Raw genomic sequence first — 20845 nt, 5'->3', positions numbered from 1 at the left:
GAGAGGCGCAGTCTGTGAGGACAGCAGTGAGCTGTCAGGGCGCACAAGGCCCGAGGGGAGCCTGGACCCCGTTCCCCTCACGGGACAGCATCTTCTCGACACAGCGCCGCTCCCCTCACCGGACAGAATCTTCTGGACACAGCGCCGCTCCCCTCACGGGACAGCATCTTCCAGGCACAGTCGCGTTCCCTCACGGGACAGCATCTTCCAGGCACAGCCGCGTTCCCTCACGGGACAGCATTCCCCTCGCCCCGCCCCGCCCCGCCGTCACATGACAGGCGAAGGCCAGGGAGGCAACATGGCTGCGGTGGCAGGGTAAGCATTGCTGTTGGGCGCTCTCTGCTCCTCCCGGCTCCCGCGCCCCGGCGAGGCTGTGCCTCTTCTCAGTCCGCTCACCCCCGCCCGCCGGCTGGTACGTGGCGGCGACCCAGCCCGGCTCTGCGAGGCCGGCGGGGTCTCGCTGCGGGGTCCGGAGGGGCCGGGGCTGTCGGAGGGCGGCTGGGGAGAGCCGGTCCCGGCGGGGCGGCGGGCTGGCTGTGGCCGTGTAGCCTGCGCGGGACGCCGAGCTGCCTGCTGCGGGGCAGGGGCTCCCTGAAATGAAAACGGTTTTTGGGTGGGACGGCGAGAAAACCGTGGAGGGTCCCAGGGGCACCCTGCTCACCGAGTCGGCTCGGCGGTGCCTCTCCCCGAGCCCGTGGTTAGTCTTTAAGTTGCCTTGAGTTTGGGAAATCATGCTTAAAGATGACTGTGGATTACTTAACGCAATGACTCTCCCATATTTTATAGATAAACTCAGCCATTTCTTCCAGTGCTTTGAGAAAGTGCCATTAAAAATTTATCAGAATGAGGGTGGGAAACTTTTCGTAGTTACAAAAGCAGGTCACGCTGGGACTCGGTGCTGCCTCTCTCCTCTTTGGGTGGAGGTTGCTTTCCTGGGAGGTCCAATCCTGCCTCTGTTTTCCCACAGTGATGGAGGGTTCTCAGCTTGTCCCACTGAGAGTGAGGCTGGGCTGTGGTAGGTATGTGGGATATTGAACAGGGCCAGGACTTCAAGTTAGTGACTTATTTACAAGGAATACTGAGTTCACTGTGAAGAAAATACCCATTTTATGCCTTAACTGATGGCAGTTGCTTTTACTGTTTCGCTTGTATTGGTTGTTTGCTTGTGCTGCTGTTTAGTGTAGGCCTCATGTTTCATGTACTTTGTGTGGAAACAGGAGTAAAAGTTGGCTGGTCTTCAGGCTGATGTTAGTGACTGTTGCTCAAAACAAACAAATAAGGGCCAGTTAACAAACAGATAGTAACTTCTTAAAAAGTAGTTTCAGTGATTTCTCCATTGAAATCTGGATCCTGTTTGCCTGACCTTAGTAGAACAGGTATGGTAGTTATTAAACAACAAATGTAGAAAAGGTTAACTGAAAAATAGCAGGAAAACCAGAAATAAAATAAGATTTCTGGTTACCAGTGTGTTTTAGTGGTTGCATCAAAACAAATCCAAAATATTAGATGAATCGTAAGTAACAACATATAAGCTCTCTGAAAAGAGAAAGCTTCTGAAATAAGCACTGAAAATCAACAATTCCAGGCAAAAGAAAAATATCCTTTAAAAAAACAGATGTGGGTTAACGTTCCCAGCTGCATTTCACTTCCAGTATAATAAAATAAAAGAGCTGTTGTGTGGGCTTAGGCCTAAATGATCATAAAAATTGTGTATGACAGCCAGCAGGGAAACTGTCAGCTGCTGTGGGAGGTCTTTACCAGCCTGAGCAATGGCTGAATACTGGTGCCAGGCTAGAGAAAGTGACGAAGCTGAGCTTCCCTTGTCCTGTCCTGGTCTTGCAAGTCACGTAAATGTTTCTGTCATCAACTAATGCTTATATGCAGAACCTTTCATAGGTTCAAAGAGGCATGCACCACAAAGCAGTGCTTGGCTTAAATATTGTTCATTATCAAATGCGTAAATGTACGTGAAAGTTTTGAGGTGAGTTCGTAGATGGAGATTCCTGGGTCCTTGCACCAATAGAAGAAACAGACCTTGAAGGAGCAGCCAGCATATTGTGCTAATTAAATCCTGACATATGTGTGTGGTGTGATATAAACCAAGTGATTAGAGGTCACAAACCAAAACTGAAAGTGTGTAACCCCCTCTCTATGAAGAACTAGTAGGTGGCAAATACCAAAGAGTTGTATGCCAATTACATTGTAATTGTATGCAATTACAATGTATTTTCAGGGTTGATACACCCGAGGCAGTTACATATCTGTAACTACTAAAGTAATTACAAGGGACATAGTGATAGCTTCTTATATTTGACATTGAAAAAGTGCTAAATAGTAGTCATAGTATAGTCACAGAGTTTGTAACTCCTGTCCCTCCAGTCAAGCTGGAAAGAATAGGGAAAAAATAACAGGCTTATTGAAACCTACTTACCTTCATGTATTTCTTAGTAACAGAGCAATGATGAAAACAGATTGTGGGTTACACAGCCAGGCCTGTGTGTGAGGACTGTTTTGTGGTCTTGAGTACTGTGAGAATTCTCTTCCCAAATCATTATTTGCAACAGAAAGCCAGATGTGCAGCCTTGCTCTTTGTGTTTTCTTTAAAGCTTAAATTCCTGTGTCAGTGCTAGTCTCTGAAAAGAGCTCTCTGTGTAAGTTATGGAAAGCTCACGCTGGGCTCATGAGTGCAGAGTGACCCAATCTCTGCAGGCAAAGCAGTAGCTGTGGGTGTCTTGTGGTGTTAGCCCATCCTTGAGGGTGTCATGAGTTTGTTATCTGAGTGCTTGCAGGAAGAAAGAGAGAACAAAGGCTGTGGAGGGACCAAAGTTCTCTAAGTTGAAACCTAGCTGATTTTCTCTGCAGAATTTCAGTTGTGAAAGTGAGTCTATTGCCTGGCAATCTCATACCGTCCAAGGCATGAATTAACACATGAGTGCTCAGCAGAGAACCTAGGGAACAACAATGCTCAGCCCAGCCCTACTGTGTCCTGCAGGCCTTGCTGCAGGGTCCAGCATGCTCAGTTGATGTGACTCTTAAAGCAGCCTGAAAGTACAGACCAAGGCCGTGCCTGTGGGAAAACTGAGCAAGTCTAAACTCAACTATACAGGGCCAAATTCTACTGTGGAGGACTGTATCAAATTGAAGCAGAGAAGGTGGTTATCTGGTATATGTAAGGAACAACAGAGTTTTGCCATGGATTTAGTTAAAATATACAGAAGAACCATCATTTTGCACCACAATGCATTAAACCCCAACTTGGGAAGAGAGGAACATTACAATGAATGTGACCTTTTTTTCTTCCTTTGAAGCAAAACATGACAGGTTGTGCTACAACCTCTGTATTTTTTTATTTTTTAATGAGCAGATACAAAGATCTGAGAGCAACTTATGGCATAAGAGCATCTGATGATGTTCTGTTTTCCGTTTTATACTTGCAGTAAGGTGGGTGTATGATTTCTAGGACCCTGCATTGAATTACTCCAGGGGCTGGTCTTGCTTTGATAACAGTGTTTTCAACCTTTTGTACATTGCTGAGTTTCTGAGACATAGCTTTGCACCCAAAAAGCCTTGTTCACCTTTAGTTTAAGGTTTGCTATCTGATTTAAAACTTTTGGTAGCTTTTGCTGGAATTTTGTGAATTTACTTCATTCTTCCTATAGACATGGGTATTCCAAAACAGAAGCTTACACCATGCTTCCATGCTATGCTGGTGTACTGCAATCGGTAGTCTGCAGCCCTTGGAATCATCCCCAACCTTGTGCTGGGTTGTGTGTGAGAAGTAATAAAAATAAAGGCATTTATGTTTTGTGCACCATCAGCTGAACTCCCAGGCAGATAGTTTGAAAACTGGATTAAGGAGCAGTCTTTCACCTTCTAAAATTACTTGCACTATTATATCAAGTAGTTATAAACAAGTAAAATATTTTATTAGCTCTTTTATGCTGTATCTGCAGTAAGAAATTATAGGGTTTACGTTTCTGATGCTGATAAAGTCTTTCAGGAATTCACTTTATGCAGCTGTAAATCAAAGGTTACCTTTCAGATGCCCTATGAAAACTATATAATAACTAAGATTTGGAGCTCTGCCTATCTAAGGTTAAGACCCTTGGTGGTTCATTTCTTGTCATCTTAATGTAATGATTTTAACTGCACCTGTTAAGCTTCTAGAGGAGATATCTGGTAGAAAATGACCATCCAGCCAATCAGTCTTCAATAAGCTGGGAGAAGCCAAGGTGGAGGCACAAACTGGACTTAAATCATGGGATTTTATTGATAAAACAGTATTCATTTGTAATATTGAAACTCCAAATGAGAGCTTTACTATGTTAAACTTAAAATATGAATGCTTTTAGCTTTCCTTTCCTCATCTAATTAAAAAAAAAAAAAATCCTACAACAAGCTACTGAGCTTCTACTGGTAAAGCTTCAACAAGTGTAAGGATGGACCTACTAGAATTGTGAATGATTCAGCAATATATTCTTGTTATACTTGGAACACCTTAAATTGCATATCAATCACTTTATTTTAAGAGAAAGTTCTCTTTTAAACTATATTCTTCCACTCTTGATTCTGTTGAGTACAGTGTTTCCGAAACATTCCAGGCCGTCTCAGCACATTTGTGCTGCTTTAGGGGCAGATGGTGGCCACAGTTCAGTCACCTGCAAGAATAAACGTACGTACATAGAAAAGAAACTTGCAGATACTGTTTGAGAACAGGAAATGCTGTTGTCCTGCCTTTGCTCTCTGTGATCTAGTCTTTCTGGTCCCTGTTTCAGCTAGTGAACATTTCCCAGAAAGACTTGCTGAAGTTTGCCAGACTTTTGAGTAACCTTCCACTTCTGTTTTCAGTGACTCAGAATTCATTTCCTTCTCTACTGTTTTGCCTTTACTCAGCCAACCTAGGCTTTCTGCAGCTACTTTTTGTAGTAAGTGACATACTGTGGGCCCTAGTTTTGCAGCCTGTCCTGTCTCCTGTTGCCACCTTTTTCTTTTGGCACTTGTATGAGCAATGTTTGATTGTTGTTCGAGAGCTATGCTTGTATACAACATATCTTCTCCTTGAGTGATTAGTGTCTGGTTTGTAGAGTGGAACTAACCTTCTTTTTCTGTTCTAGACTAAAGTAACAAACACTGTGCATCTGAACCATGCTAACCACTGCCTTTGTCTTACGTTAATTGTCAATTAAAAATATCTTTTGTAGACCTTCTTTTTGGCTGGGGAATGAGACCTTGAAAGTGCCTGTGGCACTCTTTGCCTTGAACAGAAGACGACTGTGTGACCGCCTGAGACAGAATAAGGACGTCCAGAGGAATTCGGTTGTTCTGCTGCAGGGTGGAGAGGAAACTCAGAGATACTGCACTGATACTGGGATCATCTTTCGACAGGTAAGAGCCAAACCCTAACTACAAATTAAGAAACTCTCTTCAACTGCATGAATATTTAAGTGATTTTAAATTATTTTCTCTTTACCTCTTATGTGTGCATTGCCTTGCTTCACTTAAATGAATTGGTTTCTTTATAGCATTGCCTCTTCAGCTTCAAATTTCTCTTTCAGTCCATCAGTATTCAGGTCATCGTGTGGTTTAAAGGGCCTAAACCTGTTCAAGGCCCTACTGACCATCAGTGTTTAACGTAATATTGATGACAGTAATGGAACATTTCTTAGTTTTTTTCAGGATTTGTTCTGTGACCCAAAAAATAACTTTCTTTCTGTAGTGAAACATGTTAAAGCAGACCTAAACTGAATTAATTGAAAAGTATATTTCAAGTTTTAATAAATAGAGTAGTCCGCAAAGTAGACGTCTTGGAATTTATAACATGTCTTCTCAAATTAGACTCTTCCTTAGGTACCTGTGTGTTCTTTTGTCACAAAGAGAACTTAATACCTTGTTAATGTCATGCTGAACACAATTTTAGTTTTTGGGGAAGCTGATGTAACTGAACTGTAATTATGCATATCCTGTAATTTGCATGGCTGACACGATACTTTGTTTTATGAATTTGAGCTGTTAAGAAGAAACAAACCTAATAAATTCTAATCCAGATAGCACATATTTTAATATGATTATTGATCTGGTTATAGAGAAGATGCACCTTTTAGCGTATCGGAGCATGTCTGTCCTTACTAAAATTCATCACTGTCTTGTCAGGTGTTTTGTTGTTTGCTTGCTTGTCCTTAAAATAATTCTTGGTTAAAGGCTGTTCCTAGTGCAGCTTCCTTTTCTCTGGGGATAGTTGGGTCTTCAGTACTCTGCCATCACAAACACAGTCAAAGTGCACTGTGCTTTTGTGTTATCTTATGTGACATGATTGTTTCTTTCTCATACTGCCTTCCCTAATTCTAGATTGGAAGAATGTATTTTATTGAGTGGTGTATGTTTATTGTACTGAGTTGACCTGGTTATTTCATGTTGTAGCTTATTAATGGTCCTTTCCAGTTGCCAGCAGAGGAATTTGTATTATTGTAACATAAGATTAATCAGTCTGAAAGGCTTTAGACCTAAACCACTTCCCCTCTCCCTAAAGCGAGAGATCTCTTTCAGATATGTGGAAGTAGGGATTGGTGTGTACTGTAGTGAATTTTTAGAGCTGGTAGAAGTGAGAGTTTTCATTTAAGAATATATTTTGTCTTAACCTAGGAATCTTACTTTCACTGGACTTTTGGAGTAACTGAAGCAGGCTGCTTTGGAGCAGTAGATGTTGATACTGGAAGATCCATGCTTTTTGTTCCACAACTCCCTGAAAGCTATGCGGTTTGGATGGGAAAGTAAGATGTATCTTTTAACTGTGTTCTGAGTACTTCATATAACGTAACAGTCTGTAGAGCTGGAATGCTGTCTCATTTTCATCAGATTCCACCAAATCGTTGGTAGGAATTTTAATGATATGTACATACAATGATACAGAACGTGCTCAGTTGGTATTGATCACATGATATCAAATGATCAAATTGGGTTGAGAATCCCTTTAGACCTGGAACCTTTGGGTCTCCTGGTATCCATGAAAGGAAGCTGAACAATAAAGAAAAGCACAAGTCTTATGTTAAGACAAAACTAGGTAAATTGTCTTTGCAAGGATTTTTCAGTTGCCTAACCAGTTTGCAGTTGCCTTGGCTAATGAAGCATTTTGAGTGGCAGAACATAGTTCAGCCTCTTTGATGCTTTTTTGATATGAACTGACAGACTAGGGATTGTGATTTTAATTCTGATCTGTGAGTATGCCATAAACATCTCACTATCCACAGTGGTAGTAAATATTGCTCAGTGCCATAGTAGTGAAGTGATTTATTTATGTGTTCATTTCTTTTCTCAGCCTTAATTGTATTTATCTCCTCTAACAAACTGTAAATTTTTTTGTTGTCTGTATAGTCTCAGAACATTGGCTTACTTTTAATTTAATATTTTGAACTCAGACTGCTTTGCTTCTAATTGAAGCTATCACTTATATTTTAATGCTAATTTTGGGAAAAGGAAAACAATTGCAACCAATCCCATATGCTGAGCTGTGCCAGACCATATGGTAGGGCACGGCTGCTGTCTTCTTAGAGAGTTTATATGAATATCACTGTCTTAGACCTGCCTGTGAACTGAAATTGTTTGCGATTGCATGAAAATGTGAATACTGCTGTCAAATATTTCATCTGAGAGCTGCACCTGTCTGGGAGGGTAAATTCTGTTTAACCCCCACGTGAGCTCTCCGAAGTCTGTTCCCTCGTTGTGCTTGTTCCCGTTTACAGACAAAGCTTTTCCTCCTCCTAAGTTTGGTTCTGCTAGTTCAGTTCAGCAATTTCACACTGATTGTGCCTAATCTAAAAAAGCTTAAAAATGTTATTGAAACTTCACCTTCTCATTTGTAAATGTTTGTAAAATGATGTTTGTAAATTGTGGCTTTTATATTTGTTTGTAAATGAACCAATAACATGCATTGCACAGAATTACAAATTAAAAGTGGTTTATTACTGTTGTGTCTTCTTGCAGAGTATAACAAATTGTCTTTATCACAGCATTCATGTTTTCTAAATTCTGCTCTTTGCCCTTCCTGGATCCCTCTGTTTGAATCTTTGTTTTCTTTTCTGTCAGCCCTGGTCGTGTACTTTTTCTGCTTGTCAGAAAGAGAGTGGATGAATAACTCGGTTGTGAGTCAGTAGCCTTTCTGCTTCATAAGTTGTTTGGCAGGGGGTACTGCACACAGCTAGGGATTGTGTTCCTTCCCAGAAGTCTTAATTTTAAGTCAAAATTAGCACTGAAAGAAAAATACAAATAAGTTTGCCTTCTGTCCATTGATGTTTATCTACTGTGGTTTGCCTTCAAAATGCTTGTTTGTGCTCATTTTGAAGGCACTGTCAACCCCCCAAAGAAACATTCGTTTCACATCCATGAAGCACAAGTCAATGCAACACCTCATATGATAGTTGTCAGGTTGGTATTTTGCGGAGGTCTACAGCTGGTCCTCTAGTTCATAACACAGGTGCAGTTGCTTTGCCTGATGTTTATATTGCTTTCTGTTTTAAGACAGATGTGGGAATCTGCACTGTGAGGTTAGGCAGAAATGCGAAGATACTCTTAAAAAGAATGCAGAAGGCTCTTTACTACTACTGTATTACTAAATGCATTGCTTGATATACTGTTGTGTGTTCACTTCTGAAGGCCACACATTTGAGTTGTTTTTACAAAGTAGCTTGGGTAATGGTGGCAGTCAGGTGGTCAACCTTTTTGCCTTGAAGAAATGTTCTTGGTTTCTTTCAAATTGTAGTCTTAGTTTGTCCAAAACCAATGAAATGTCTGAGAGCATTTGTTTGGAGATCGAGAGACTGATTGTTTACAAATGAAGCCATGAGCACTGCAATTATTTTAGTCTCACCAACTGCAGTGGTTTTTATGAGCAGTTTGTCATGCTGAGGTAGTGCCTGCAAACTCCACAGGGCAGGTAACACGGAGACAATGAAGGTACCAGCCTGGGCTGTGGTCTGCCAAGGACACAGCGCTAGTAGTACCAGTGTTGAGGGTGACTGCAACTTCTTTGGAAGTGTTACTGGTCTTGTCAGACTTGTCACTGAATGTGTACACTCTGAAGTTTTGTAAATAGCTGCAAGGCGACCTTTTAGCAGTCCTTCAAGCCAAAATGACCTCTACAGTTTTAAAAGAGAGGAGAGAATTAATTTAACTCACAGGCTATTGATGTTCTCCAAAAACCCCTCACAGAGCTGTTACGAGGGTAATTGTAGGACTGGTGGTCTGACTTTGATGTTGGGAAGGGATTGCAACAACAGTTGTGCTGTTTTTAAATTATGAGTGTGGGCACTTCTCCAAATTTGAGCTAGCCCATTTCTTAGTTGTCTGGGGAAATCTTTCCAACTAAGTGAACTGCTTTGCCTGTCTCTTGATCTGTAGCTGCCCCCTTCCCCTCCTGTTGTTCACAAGGCAGAAACAAAGACTCTCACTGGATGATGCGGTGGGTAGGCTTTTGCGGTCCTCAGGTATTTTTCCATTCATAGTTTTGGACAAAGGATTTAAGAAGTGAATTTGGTAATACAAGATTATAAAGGCTTCAGCACTGTAACTGTTGTAAATGCCCCTCTTTCCCTGCAAGGCCTTACCTAGTCAAGTTTGTGGTGCAAAGCTGTTAGCAATCATTTCTGTTCCTAGGGAGCATTAAGTTGGTGTGACTGCATGTCTTGCAGAGAGACTTCAATTTCTCTAATTAATGCTGCACCTGCCATTTACCTCCTTAATTATAAATGACAGAACTAGTCAGTGTGTTGATTAAAGATATTTCATAAAGTAAAACATACTGTACAGCAGCTGCTTTATGTGGAGCGGATGCCAAAATAACTTAATTGCCTTGCCACATAAAGAGTGTTTTTAATGGGAAACAAAAATATTTAACACTTTCATGCTCTAACTTTAGAAATACATATTAAATGGGACAGAGCAATATTTATGTGCAATTTCCTGTGTTTTCTTTAAAGCCCTGCTGGCTGATTGGTAAGTATAACAACATTCATCTAGTGTTGCATCCACTGTAAGTAATGTTTTTCCATGAATTTGATTGGAAGCTATCTGTATTTGCAAAGTTGAACTTGATGTGGCACTTTGGAGCTGTAATAAAGCACAGTGAAATGCTTTGCAAATTTTAAAGCTGGATGACCTAATGAGGAAGTGTTTTATATATTGTAATTGTTTTCTAAGTAGATTGCAACCAAAATCAACCTTTGGTTTTGGTGATTAAATTTGACTGACTTCAGCAAAGCTGAGAAGTTCTACTGCCTTTGGGAAAAAGTGCAGAAGTATGTGGTTGGGTTTCCGTTTACTTTTTTTTCCCCAGCCACTTTTCAGGCTATTTAGACCTTTTTTCTTCCCCCCGCGCCCCCCCCCCCCCCCCCCCCCCCCCCGACTGTATGTGACCATGGAAACTGGAAGCTAAGGAATAGCTTTCTTGATATCTTTTTTTTTTTAATGGGGATTGCTTAAATTTTATGGCATTTGTGTTTTGAATACTTGTGGATATTAAGTTGTGTACGGCATGGTAAGTTTATCATGCTGTATCATGGTAGCTGTGACTAGTCCATCAATTACTCTTAGGCCTGCAGTATAGTCATTCTTTGCAAGCTGAAATTGGAGATAAGTCTTTGAAAAAGTAGTGAAGTGTATGTGGGTGCTGTAGGGAACAAATTCTAAATCATCCTAATTGCTGTTCTTGATGTAGATTTTGCAGGAATGAAGGACTTTTTCTAGAAGAGTTTTGTTGACATGGTGCACACAAATCCTTTTCTCCATAGCATAATCTGGAGCTGTGTGTTCAGATGCTATACTCTATAGGGGTCTTTGTTTTTACCTTCTGAACTGGTATTTCCTGCTATTTTTTCTTGTATTTTTTTTTCTCTAAAATTAAGTACATTTAACATTTTCTTCTTCCATGTCTATCGGCTTCAGTCTCTTCCTGCTATTTGTCCTTTATGCCTGTCCACTGCATCTTTATTTTGCTATTTACAAAAAGCCACAACAGTTTGTAATAGCTTTAGGTCATCTTATTACTGTTTTGTACCAACTGGCAATTGCAATTTATCTGCAAAGTTTGTTACCACCTGCAAATGCCATCTGTGGATCTCATGAACATAGTCCTGCTTCTGAATCACATCAGAACTAATTTCAGTCTTTGCAGTATCCTACTAATCAAGATGTGCAGTCCATTGCTGTTTATCACTTTAACTTTTGAGAACATCAGTCGAAAATTATACAGCTTGGAGGGTTTCCCAGACCTTGAAAAGCTCATCTTTTTATCTATTTATTTATTTATTTATATTTTCTACTTTAGGCTTTTCCCTTTTTTATTATGACTAGTCATTGGATTTCAGGTCACATCATGGTGTTCCTGTCTAAGCCAATTTGAGTTGATTTTGGAGAGTAACAGTCTTGAGAGAGATTTTTATCAAATATTTTACTATTATTCAGATAGTACATCTGTCTCTTTACCCTTCATCTGATCCTTTCAAAATCATACACTAAAGCTGGTTGCTTTTGATTGATGAGACTTACTAGTGCAATTCCCCGTGCTGCTTGTTTTTGGTGGTTCCAGTTCTCTGAACAGTACAGTGATTTCCATTTCTTATCTCTCATTCATTGATTATGGTATTTTCTGTGGGTAAAAATTACTTTTACAGAATAATTAGTGTTTGGATTGCTCTTGCCACTTTACTGATGATTGTTTAAATAGTGCTGCTCAAATGCTCTGGCTTCTCAAATGACTAGTTTAGTCAGTGTCTCAATGTTCCAATTGTCCACAGGCATTGCTGGTCCAGGATTGTTGTATTGTTTCTATGACTTTTACTTGAGTAATTGTTTTTAGAAATCTTTACTTTCTAATTGCTTAAGTTTCCTTGCATTTCCTGCTGAGAATGTTTAAACCAGTAATAATAATTTATATCAGTCCACTGTTTGGAATCTTTACCAGAATACACCTTTAACTGAATGCATAAGGTGGTGATTTCATGAAGGTTAAAGTGCTTTTTCCTCTCCTCTTTTTGATTTGGATGTGTTGAGAAACTGAACCAGCACTGAGTAAACCTGTCTGACAATGCTGCACCACAGGTTTTTAATATCCTGATGTGGCTTCAAACCACAGCATGGGATAGTTGAATTTTGCCCATGCACATCTCATTCCTGTGGTACAACAGGGAATCTTGATAACTCCCACCAGGCACTTCTTGTTTTATACTTTATTCAATGTGCTAGCAGGAGGATTGAGTTCAGGGATGTAAACTCCTGATAACGTTTTGAAATATCAGAGAATCCAAGTTTTCTTTTGATCAAGCCTTGCCATGTGTTTTTCCTCCAAGGCCTGGACTGATGCAGGTAGCAAAAGCAATGCCTGTGGGGATTTTCCAGCAGTGCACGTCCACACCTCCTTCTGCTGCGTGGCTGCCAGGGCTGAGTGTGGAGCTCTCTGCTTCATATTAGAAATTACACTTTCTCTCTTAACCATTGTAATTCTTTTTATGCTTTTTAAAATTTTTGTGAGGAGAGCTTTATAATGAGTATTTGTCAGCAGTCTTATGCTACAAGAACTCTTTCAGGGTTATCAAGTATATAAACATTTCCTTTCTTACAGTTTTTTATGTGGCAGTGTAGAGCCCTTCTCTCCAAGAAAAAGTTTTATTTGCAGAGAGAAATAAAGCAAAGGTTACCAATTAGAAGTTTTCTGGTTTGGATTTTTTTCTTTGGGGTAGCTTTTGATAGTATCTCTTAAAAGTCTAATTGAGGCACTGCCTCTTAAGGTAGAATTTATAGAAAGACTAAAGAACTTTTTATCTTTTGGGAATGTCTGTGGTGGGAATAGCAGAGAAGGAGCAGTGAGACTCTGGTTTTGAAGTAGATGAAACAGGTAGTTTTTTTAGGAAGAACTGAGAGGCTTCTCAATACTTATTTCCGATTTAATAAGCCCAATGGTTTATATATTGCTCATAGTTATTCTGCTTCTGCATGATCTATGTGTAGCACTGGGAAGTCTAATGTCACATACCCAGCATCCTGTGTCCAGCGTCATGCGTGTGGACTATACTGTTCTGGCCCGCTGCTAGAGGTGGCTTCGGTTACAGCTCTGGTTACCAGTTCCAGTCAAATCAGTTTGAGTCTTCAGTTCAAATTGTTTTAAATTCTGTTATGTTCTCACAATCCATCTTACTCTTGACTGTATCAAAAGGAGCCAGGGAATCTGAGTTTCTGTATATGCAGATCTTTCAAAGGATAAAACAGAAATCTTGAGAAACGTGGAAAGAGAGCAACATTAAGGTAGTGAAAACATTGCTGGAGGCTGCCTGTGATACCAGCAAGACCCTTAGTACTGCTTTGTTTTAAATCTAGCTTGATGCCTTTTAATCTTCCTGTTTGAGATAGTGAAATCCCTTTTGGATATATAGGTGATTGCATTTTTTTGGACAAAGTCAGGAACATCTGCTGGTATCTTGTAAAGCCTCCTGTGTTGTTCTTCCTAGCAGTTCTCAACACCCTCTTGTTTGGTTAATGCTTTGCCATCTGTTAAGTTGATGATGTTGTAATGAGGAGGGAGTTCATTGGTGAATCTCTGACAGCATGAAAACATAGCTTTTGTATCTCTTTTTCTCCTTCAGCTCTGTGAGTTTTGCTGATACATTTCTATTCATCTGCCTTAATTTTTGCCATGATTCGTATTCTTTGTATTCAGTTTCACTGAAACCTTTACTCTGCTTTAAGCTCATTCTAGCAAGGCCTGAGAATGAGTTGTTGTTTGCGTAGAACTTCAAGTGCTGAAGACTATGCTTGTCCAATTTACTCCTTGTGCCTGTGCTTCCTCTCATGTAAGTGAGGAAAAAATGCAATGTTAAGTAATGCAAAGCCTTGCTGGCAGTAAACATGTACATGCCACATACACACAGGAACTATGTGTAGCTTAGTGTGGGCATTTGCTTTCCTCAGTAGAGAATATTTGCTCAAGACAAAGTTAATTTACTATGAAGTCATATTTTATATCTGTTAATCTGAATGTGAAAGTTAGGGTGGGATGGATGAAGCAATACTGTTGTATCCTCATAAAGCAGAAAGCTTTCATGTGAAGTCTGCTAGTTTTAGCTTTTCTGTCTCACTGCATCAAGAATGTTCCTCTTCTGGTTTTGCAACATCAGCTTGGGAAGTTTTTAATGCATTTTAGACAATACTTGGGCCTTTTAAGAGAGTGCTGTGCCCTGAACATTGTGTACAAACCCTTTTGCTTTAGACTTTATGGTGAATAGTATATTTGATATTTGTCTGTTCTGTTATTCTTCCAATTATCTTAATTCTTACTTTTGATTACTGCTTGTTAAGACCATCATTTTCTGGTAAATGCCAGGAGCTGTGGGTGTGAAAGGCAGTAAGTAGTGGACAAAGCTTGTGGATCCGTATTTTAATTGAAGGAGATAATCTTTAGTGTGGCATGTCTTGCTTTATGTCAGTACTTGCTCTCTTCCTCCCTGATATGCTAAGAGATCCTCAAAATTGGTGTTGACTTTCACGTAGAGATTCCCATTGATCTTTTTTAAAAAAATACATTACATTAATGTTAATATTAAGGTTTGGGTTTTATTTTTGCTAAAGCCAGATTCAGTGCTTAAAAATTGCAGGTGATTCTGATCGTTTAGCCTCAATATGTTCGCTGATAGCATATGTGGTCAGATGGCCTGGAATTCTGCTTTGTTGTCTGTGCCATGTGGTATTTACTTAGTATTGTCTTTGCAGGAGAATGATTACTTCGCATTTAAGCTTGTTAGGACAGACCTGTTGCTTTTTTTTTTTTATGTGTAACAATGCAGTAAGGCACTCTTCTTTCAGAGTAGTTTCAAAATGTAGACAAGGCCAGATGTGAAGACTTAAGGAATTCTGTAAAACCTTTCAAATTTTAATATTAAAGGTTTGGGATTTTGAATCATGTGGATGTAAAGCAACAGAAATGGAAAACTGTTTTTTTGTAGTGTGTAAGTGAATACTTAAAGTGTGCTGATGGTTATGTGTCTGCCTGCTCTGACAAGCTGATCACAAGAGAACTCAGCTACTAGGGAGCTCTGAATGATCCTAGATGGATGACAGGACAAGCTTAAGGCAAAGAATTAGTACAACACAAAAGAGAGAGCAAAACTGGCAGTCACAATTCAAACAGATTCTGCTACTAGATGGAAATGATGAAACTGCCATTTCCACATTGAGGTTAATGTTGAATAAAGTAATTTCATTCTGTGTTTGAGAGAAACAAAATAGATGTGAAACATTACAAAATGATGGTGATGAACTAGTTTCTATTTCAGCAGTAAACTTACAGGAGGTTAGATAGGTCGTAAAGGTCATGTTTTTATCCAAATATTTTAAAAGAGCTGACCAAGGGCTTTTCCAGGCTGTTGTAAAAATTAGAGTAGGGCCAAGTCAGAGGATGCCGTTAACAAAGTTTGACAGCAGCGCATACAATAATACCAGATATCTAGAAAACATCTAGAAATCAAGCTAAAAATTAAATACATGTGCTTCTTCTGATCTGTCTTGGATTTTATAATCTGAATCTTGTGCAGATATGTTAGGAAATGTAAGGTATGTAAAAGCAGTAGTAGTAGTACTGAAGTTAAGACAACCCTATGGAGGGATCTTGAAATTCAATGGGCTTTTGCTTAGACTGAATGTCTATTTGCAGGCTGGTGCAGAGCTGCCTGCTACAGCACATGGTGACTTCTCAGTGTTAACAGGATGCAGAAAGCTAAAGCTTTTTGATTAATCTGTGTTGTGAGGAGGGAGAGATCCAGTACAACTATTAGAGGAGGTGATGCAGTCAGCTTTCCACCTTTGAATAAAGTTGGGATCTCCTGCTGTTGACTTGCTCTGCTAAAGCTGCTCAGGTCATTTCTGAGGTGTATACATATGTAACTCTTTCAGTGTTTGTTTGTAATAATTTGGTAACAATGTAGAATGTGTAGGAAATGTTTTGAAATTAATCCCAACTAGAATTTTTGTAATGAACATACCATTAAGAATACTTTTTTCTGGCAGGAATAGTTTGTATAGTTATAAATATATATGTAATATATGTAGTTAATATATTCTAGGCTATACTATAAGTAATCTCAAATTAGAAACTCCAACTGAAATGCTGCAGAAAAGCTGAATTGGACTAGTTCAGGAAAAGCTGAATTGCATTTTACAGCTGATCTGCTGCAAAAATTTAAAACTGAAAATCTGTCCTAGAGGCATTAAAAAAATGCAAATACAAAGCAACCAGTAGGAAAAAGTTGTTATATATATTGAAGATTGTCTGGAAGAACATTTAGATGCAAATGAAAACATATACATGTGAATGTATATCAGCAATTAGGTTGCAGATATATTAACAGTTGGCTTAGATGCATTTCTTTCAGAAATAACTATCAGCTGTTATAAATTCTGTTCACAGTTTCTCTTTGGCATTTGTGATTTAGATCCATCTCATTTGTACCTCTCTTTTGAATGCAGTTCAGAAAACTAGAACACGCTTGTATTGTGTTGGTATTATGAGCCTATTGCTCCAGAGTCCTTTAGAATACAAAGAAATATTGCTTAATGGAATTCTTACAGTAATGTCAAATTTGTACAAATCTCTTAAGGGTTGCTGTTAAGAATTCTTGTGCAGTGTAATGAACAACAGCATTAAAATGGTATTTGTGAGACTGAGTTTTTATTGGGTTTAAAGTAGAAACAGAATATGGTTAATAAGATACTGAAAAAAAAAGAAAAAGAAGTTTGAATTTTGTCCAGTGAGATAAAAGCTTCAAAATATATTTTGGATATATTTATAGATAGGCTGTCAGAACTGTTCATCTTACTGATGGATAAACAGGAGTCAGTATTACATTCCTATTGCAAGGATCACATTGAAGTGGAGCCAGTCATAATGTTGTGGTCTGACAAAATCTGCAATGGCATGATTAGGTTGTGATTTGGTGAAGCATCTTGGCTTTTAAACATGCATCATTTACCACTTAATTTATTTAAACCAAAGGGAAAAATGTAGAATAAACTTGTAAGTTTTCACTAAGCTGATTGAGTGACTGGGATTCCTGGTTACTAGTTTTTTATACTATGCTACTTTACTCTTTTGCTGGTGGCAGTCATGTTTGATCAATGTAGAAGAGAAATGTGGGGTATTACTTTACTGTCTGATAATGTTTCACACTACTTTTAAAGCCGAAGTATTGCTGCTCCTCTTCCTCCTCCTTTTCCCATTGCTACCTCAGTAGAATTTTGTTCACAATAATTACTTGTTATGGTCAAAAGAGAAATCTTCAATATTTGGTGCTTCATAAAACTTTAGCTGTTAAAATGAGACAGGGCATCAGAATAATATCTTCTCTTTAAAATGTAGTTTCACATCTTTAGGCCATCATCAGTATTTCCCAATTGCTATGAAGATCTTGAGGAAGAAACAAAGTAGGTTAACTAGATTGAGTAGAAGAACATGGAAAAGAGAAGAGATAGGTAGGAAGCATCAGCAGAGTGTAAACAGCTTTGACATTTAACCCAAAATAATTTCACTGGACTGGAAATTTGGTAAATCGTAAGTGGTCAACTAGAGACAGTCTCTTATTTAAGGTATCCTTTGGTGACAAAAAATTAGGACTATATTCTGGTAATAAATAGAAGGACTAGACTCTTACATTTTCTTTTTAAAGGCCATAAACTATGAGATGCCAGATTTTTTTCCTAGGTGCTTGGGCAAGCGTACTTGGGCACAATGCTGTTCCAGGAATTCGGAGTTGCTCATGTCCATTACAAAATAAAATGGTGACTCCTACTATCCTGGAAGCTAACTACTGACATTTCTAACGAGCAGTGGTATTTGCTTGTCTGGAGTTATAAAACTATAGGGAAAAGATACTGAGTCTTTTTAGGAATGAAGTGTATTATTCTCCATAGCTTTTTGTTACTTTATGTTGCCAGGAAATCTAAACAGTTTAGCTTTTTTTTTTTTTTTCCCCCTCCAAAAGCCTGTAAAAATTAGGCCATTGCTTCTGTTCACATCTGTTTATGTTTGGATTTTTTTTCTGATACACAGAGACACAATTCAATAATATCTGGGATCATATCTTCCACTTGGGTAATCCTTCTAATTAATTTATGACTTGCTGTGGGGTTTTTTGCATGTAGTCTCTGCAGTGATTAATCAGAATTTTGAAACTGACAGCCCATAGCAATGTTACAAAAAACAAAGCCAAACTTAAAAATTGTGACCAATTAACTTATTCTACCTGTCTAAGAGTCATTTTTAGAGAGAAGTACTCCTCATCTCTGTGTCAGATGTACTTGAACTTATCAGAACTGGATGTGATTTCTGTTTTCCATGATCACAGAATCACAGAATGATAGGGGTTAGAAGGGACCTTTAGAGGTCAAGTCCAAGCCCCCTACTGAAGCAGGTCCACCTCGACCAGGTGACACAGGAATGCATCCACGTGGGTTTTGAAAACCTCCAGAGACGGAGACTCCACATCCTCCCTGGGCAGCCTGTGCCAGGACTCCATCCCCCCTCACAGTAAAATAGTTTTTTCTTATGTTTAAATGGAACTTTTTGTGTTCTAGCTTCATCCTATTACCCCTTGTCCTGTCACTAGATGCAATAGAAAAAAGGGATGCCCCAACCTCCCGACACCCACCATTACAGCTAGAATGGAATCAGTGATAGATAATTATTAGCCATAATCAAAGAGTTAGCAGCAATGTTCTGCAGACCACACAATTGTAGGAGGCAACTACCAAGAAAAAAAATCCAAAACCAACTTGGAAAGCAGCTTGTGAAAGCAAAAGTTTTCTTACCGACATATTGGAAAACAAGACCTACTCCTACTTGAACTGCATTAAGTGAAGTGAATAGAATCCAGGACATTTGTGAGTGTACTTTTAAGAAATATTTACTTTACAAGAACCAGTTCTTCAATTCAGACAATGCAGCTAATTGTAAATGGTGCTTTGGAGGTATTGCTCTGAAGAACATATATTACCATAAATTACCATTGGCCATAAATTAGCTGTTTTTACAGTTGGGATTTTTCTGATGCTAGATGAATTGGATGGAACTATAAAAGAAGACAAAAATGGAAAGTGCTAAATCTGTTTGTGATGTTTTTGGAATATTAAAGTACTTCAGTGTGTGATGAATGAAGGGAAAAAGAGATGTCTGTAGGAGAAACGGTATGCAGAAGTTGGAGGTGAGGGAACTATAAAATACAGGGTATAGAAAGATAAGAGGATATAGTGATTTTTTTTTTAATTATTATTATTATTATTTGTGAAATTAGCCAGGGAGAGAAGATAAATGATAATTGCTTTGAAACCTCCAACAGTGATGGGAAGAGGCCACAAAAAGAGCATTGCAAAAGGGAGCATATAATGAGATATTTTTGTAGTACTTTTGAGTACTGCTTTCACAGATTTAAAAAAAAAAATATTTATCTATGTTTTACTGCTTGAGAAACACCATAAACGTGTTCATGTCTCAGCTGTTTGGAGTATATAGGAATGTAAAATGAAAAATCAGTGCACAAGACTGAAAAAAACAATGTAAAGCTGAGCTCTGGTACTGCAAAGCAGCTGCAACACATACTTTTGTTGTGGAGTATCTCCTAAAGATGCTAAGCTGTTTGTCCCACCATTTCTGCTGTTCCTCACGGCAAGGGTTAGAAATGTTCTTCAATCTCTAGCCTAATTTATTCTTTCCCTAATAGTCTTGTGCTCTTGCAGTGTAATGTTTAAACAGCTGAAGGTTTGGTCCTGCATACATCTTCTGCTTTGCCTCGGGAAGCAAAATGCACAGGATCCTCCAAATTCCAGCTCTTACATCCATGATTTTTTTCTTGTTTTCTTTTATTCTGGGGACAGATGTAATTTGAATGGTTTTTTAAATTATTCTTCTTTTGAGATGACATTTTCAGAATTACACTGATTATTCAAGTTTAAGGGGGATAGAAGTTGTAGTCTTAGACTAAAGTCTTGTGAGTAACTGGCTGCTACCATAAAGGGAAGGAATGAGTGATTGTACAGCCACTGGTATGGGAGCCAGTGGGGAAGCCCTGGAGCACTGATCTGTGACAGCATCTGCCCTGACTTGTGCAAGCAGATCTCTCAAATTCTTGTGTTTAGAAAAAAAGTCTCTGCCTGGATATTGGGAGAAAACAGCGGAAGTGATTTAGTTTACATGTGCAACATGTAAAGTTACGCACCCTGTTTGGTCAGAGTGGATTTTTGGTGTTCTGAGGAATAGAGGCAGCAGAGCCCATGTCTTTAATAGCCCTCAGTGTGCTTCACATTTACATCAGAGAGGTTACTGGTGTACAAAATGAATGTTTTGTTTATTCTTTGAGTGTAACACGGGATAAAAATGGTCTTTTTCTATATCCTTCCAATATCTATTGAGCTGTAAAGTTGTTATAAATAGCATGGCAAAAATCTTTAACAAAACTGTCTTGTGTAGTGTGAGTGAGGAAAAAGAACCCTTTAATTTTGGAGGAGACCAAGAAAACCGAGTATCAAGCACACAGTGAATAAAAGCACATTGATTTTTGTATCTGTGGCAACTTTCTGTGTAACCTCCTATTTTGAGAAATGGGCTCAAGGATAAGATTATTAAAACATTCCTCATATCTGATTCTATTGTTGTGAGAGCAGAGGACATTATTTTGTTGTCTATGGCCTTATTAAATATAACAGTAAAGCTAAACTCAAATGTTTCTTTTTGTTCTCTTCCAAAGGATTCATCCCCCTGAATTCTTCAGGAAAAAATACGCTGTGGATGAAGTCCACTATGTGAATGAGGTGAGTTGTCTGT

The 20845-nt window shown here is 38.9% G+C and overlaps 1 protein-coding gene across 1 annotated transcript in view; it reads left to right on the top strand.

Annotated features, from left to right (window-relative positions):
• Positions 1-277: 277 nt before the first annotated feature.
• PEPD (peptidase D) overlaps positions 278-20845 on the top strand; it is a 134663-nt gene continuing 114095 nt past the window's right edge. The window contains exons 1-4 of the mRNA XM_062007912.1: positions 278-315; positions 5202-5385; positions 6640-6767; positions 20769-20832. Of these exons, the coding sequence (XP_061863896.1) occupies positions 299-315; positions 5202-5385; positions 6640-6767; positions 20769-20832 (393 nt within the window). The 5' untranslated portion in view covers positions 278-298. The remainder of the gene's footprint in view (positions 316-5201; positions 5386-6639; positions 6768-20768; positions 20833-20845) is intronic.

This window comes from Colius striatus, chromosome 14, assembly GCF_028858725.1.
Source record: "Colius striatus isolate bColStr4 chromosome 14, bColStr4.1.hap1, whole genome shotgun sequence".
NCBI classification, from domain to species: domain Eukaryota; kingdom Metazoa; phylum Chordata; class Aves; order Coliiformes; family Coliidae; genus Colius; species Colius striatus.
Note: the sequence above shows the minus strand (reverse complement) of the source record. Positions and strands in the feature narration are given on the sequence as shown.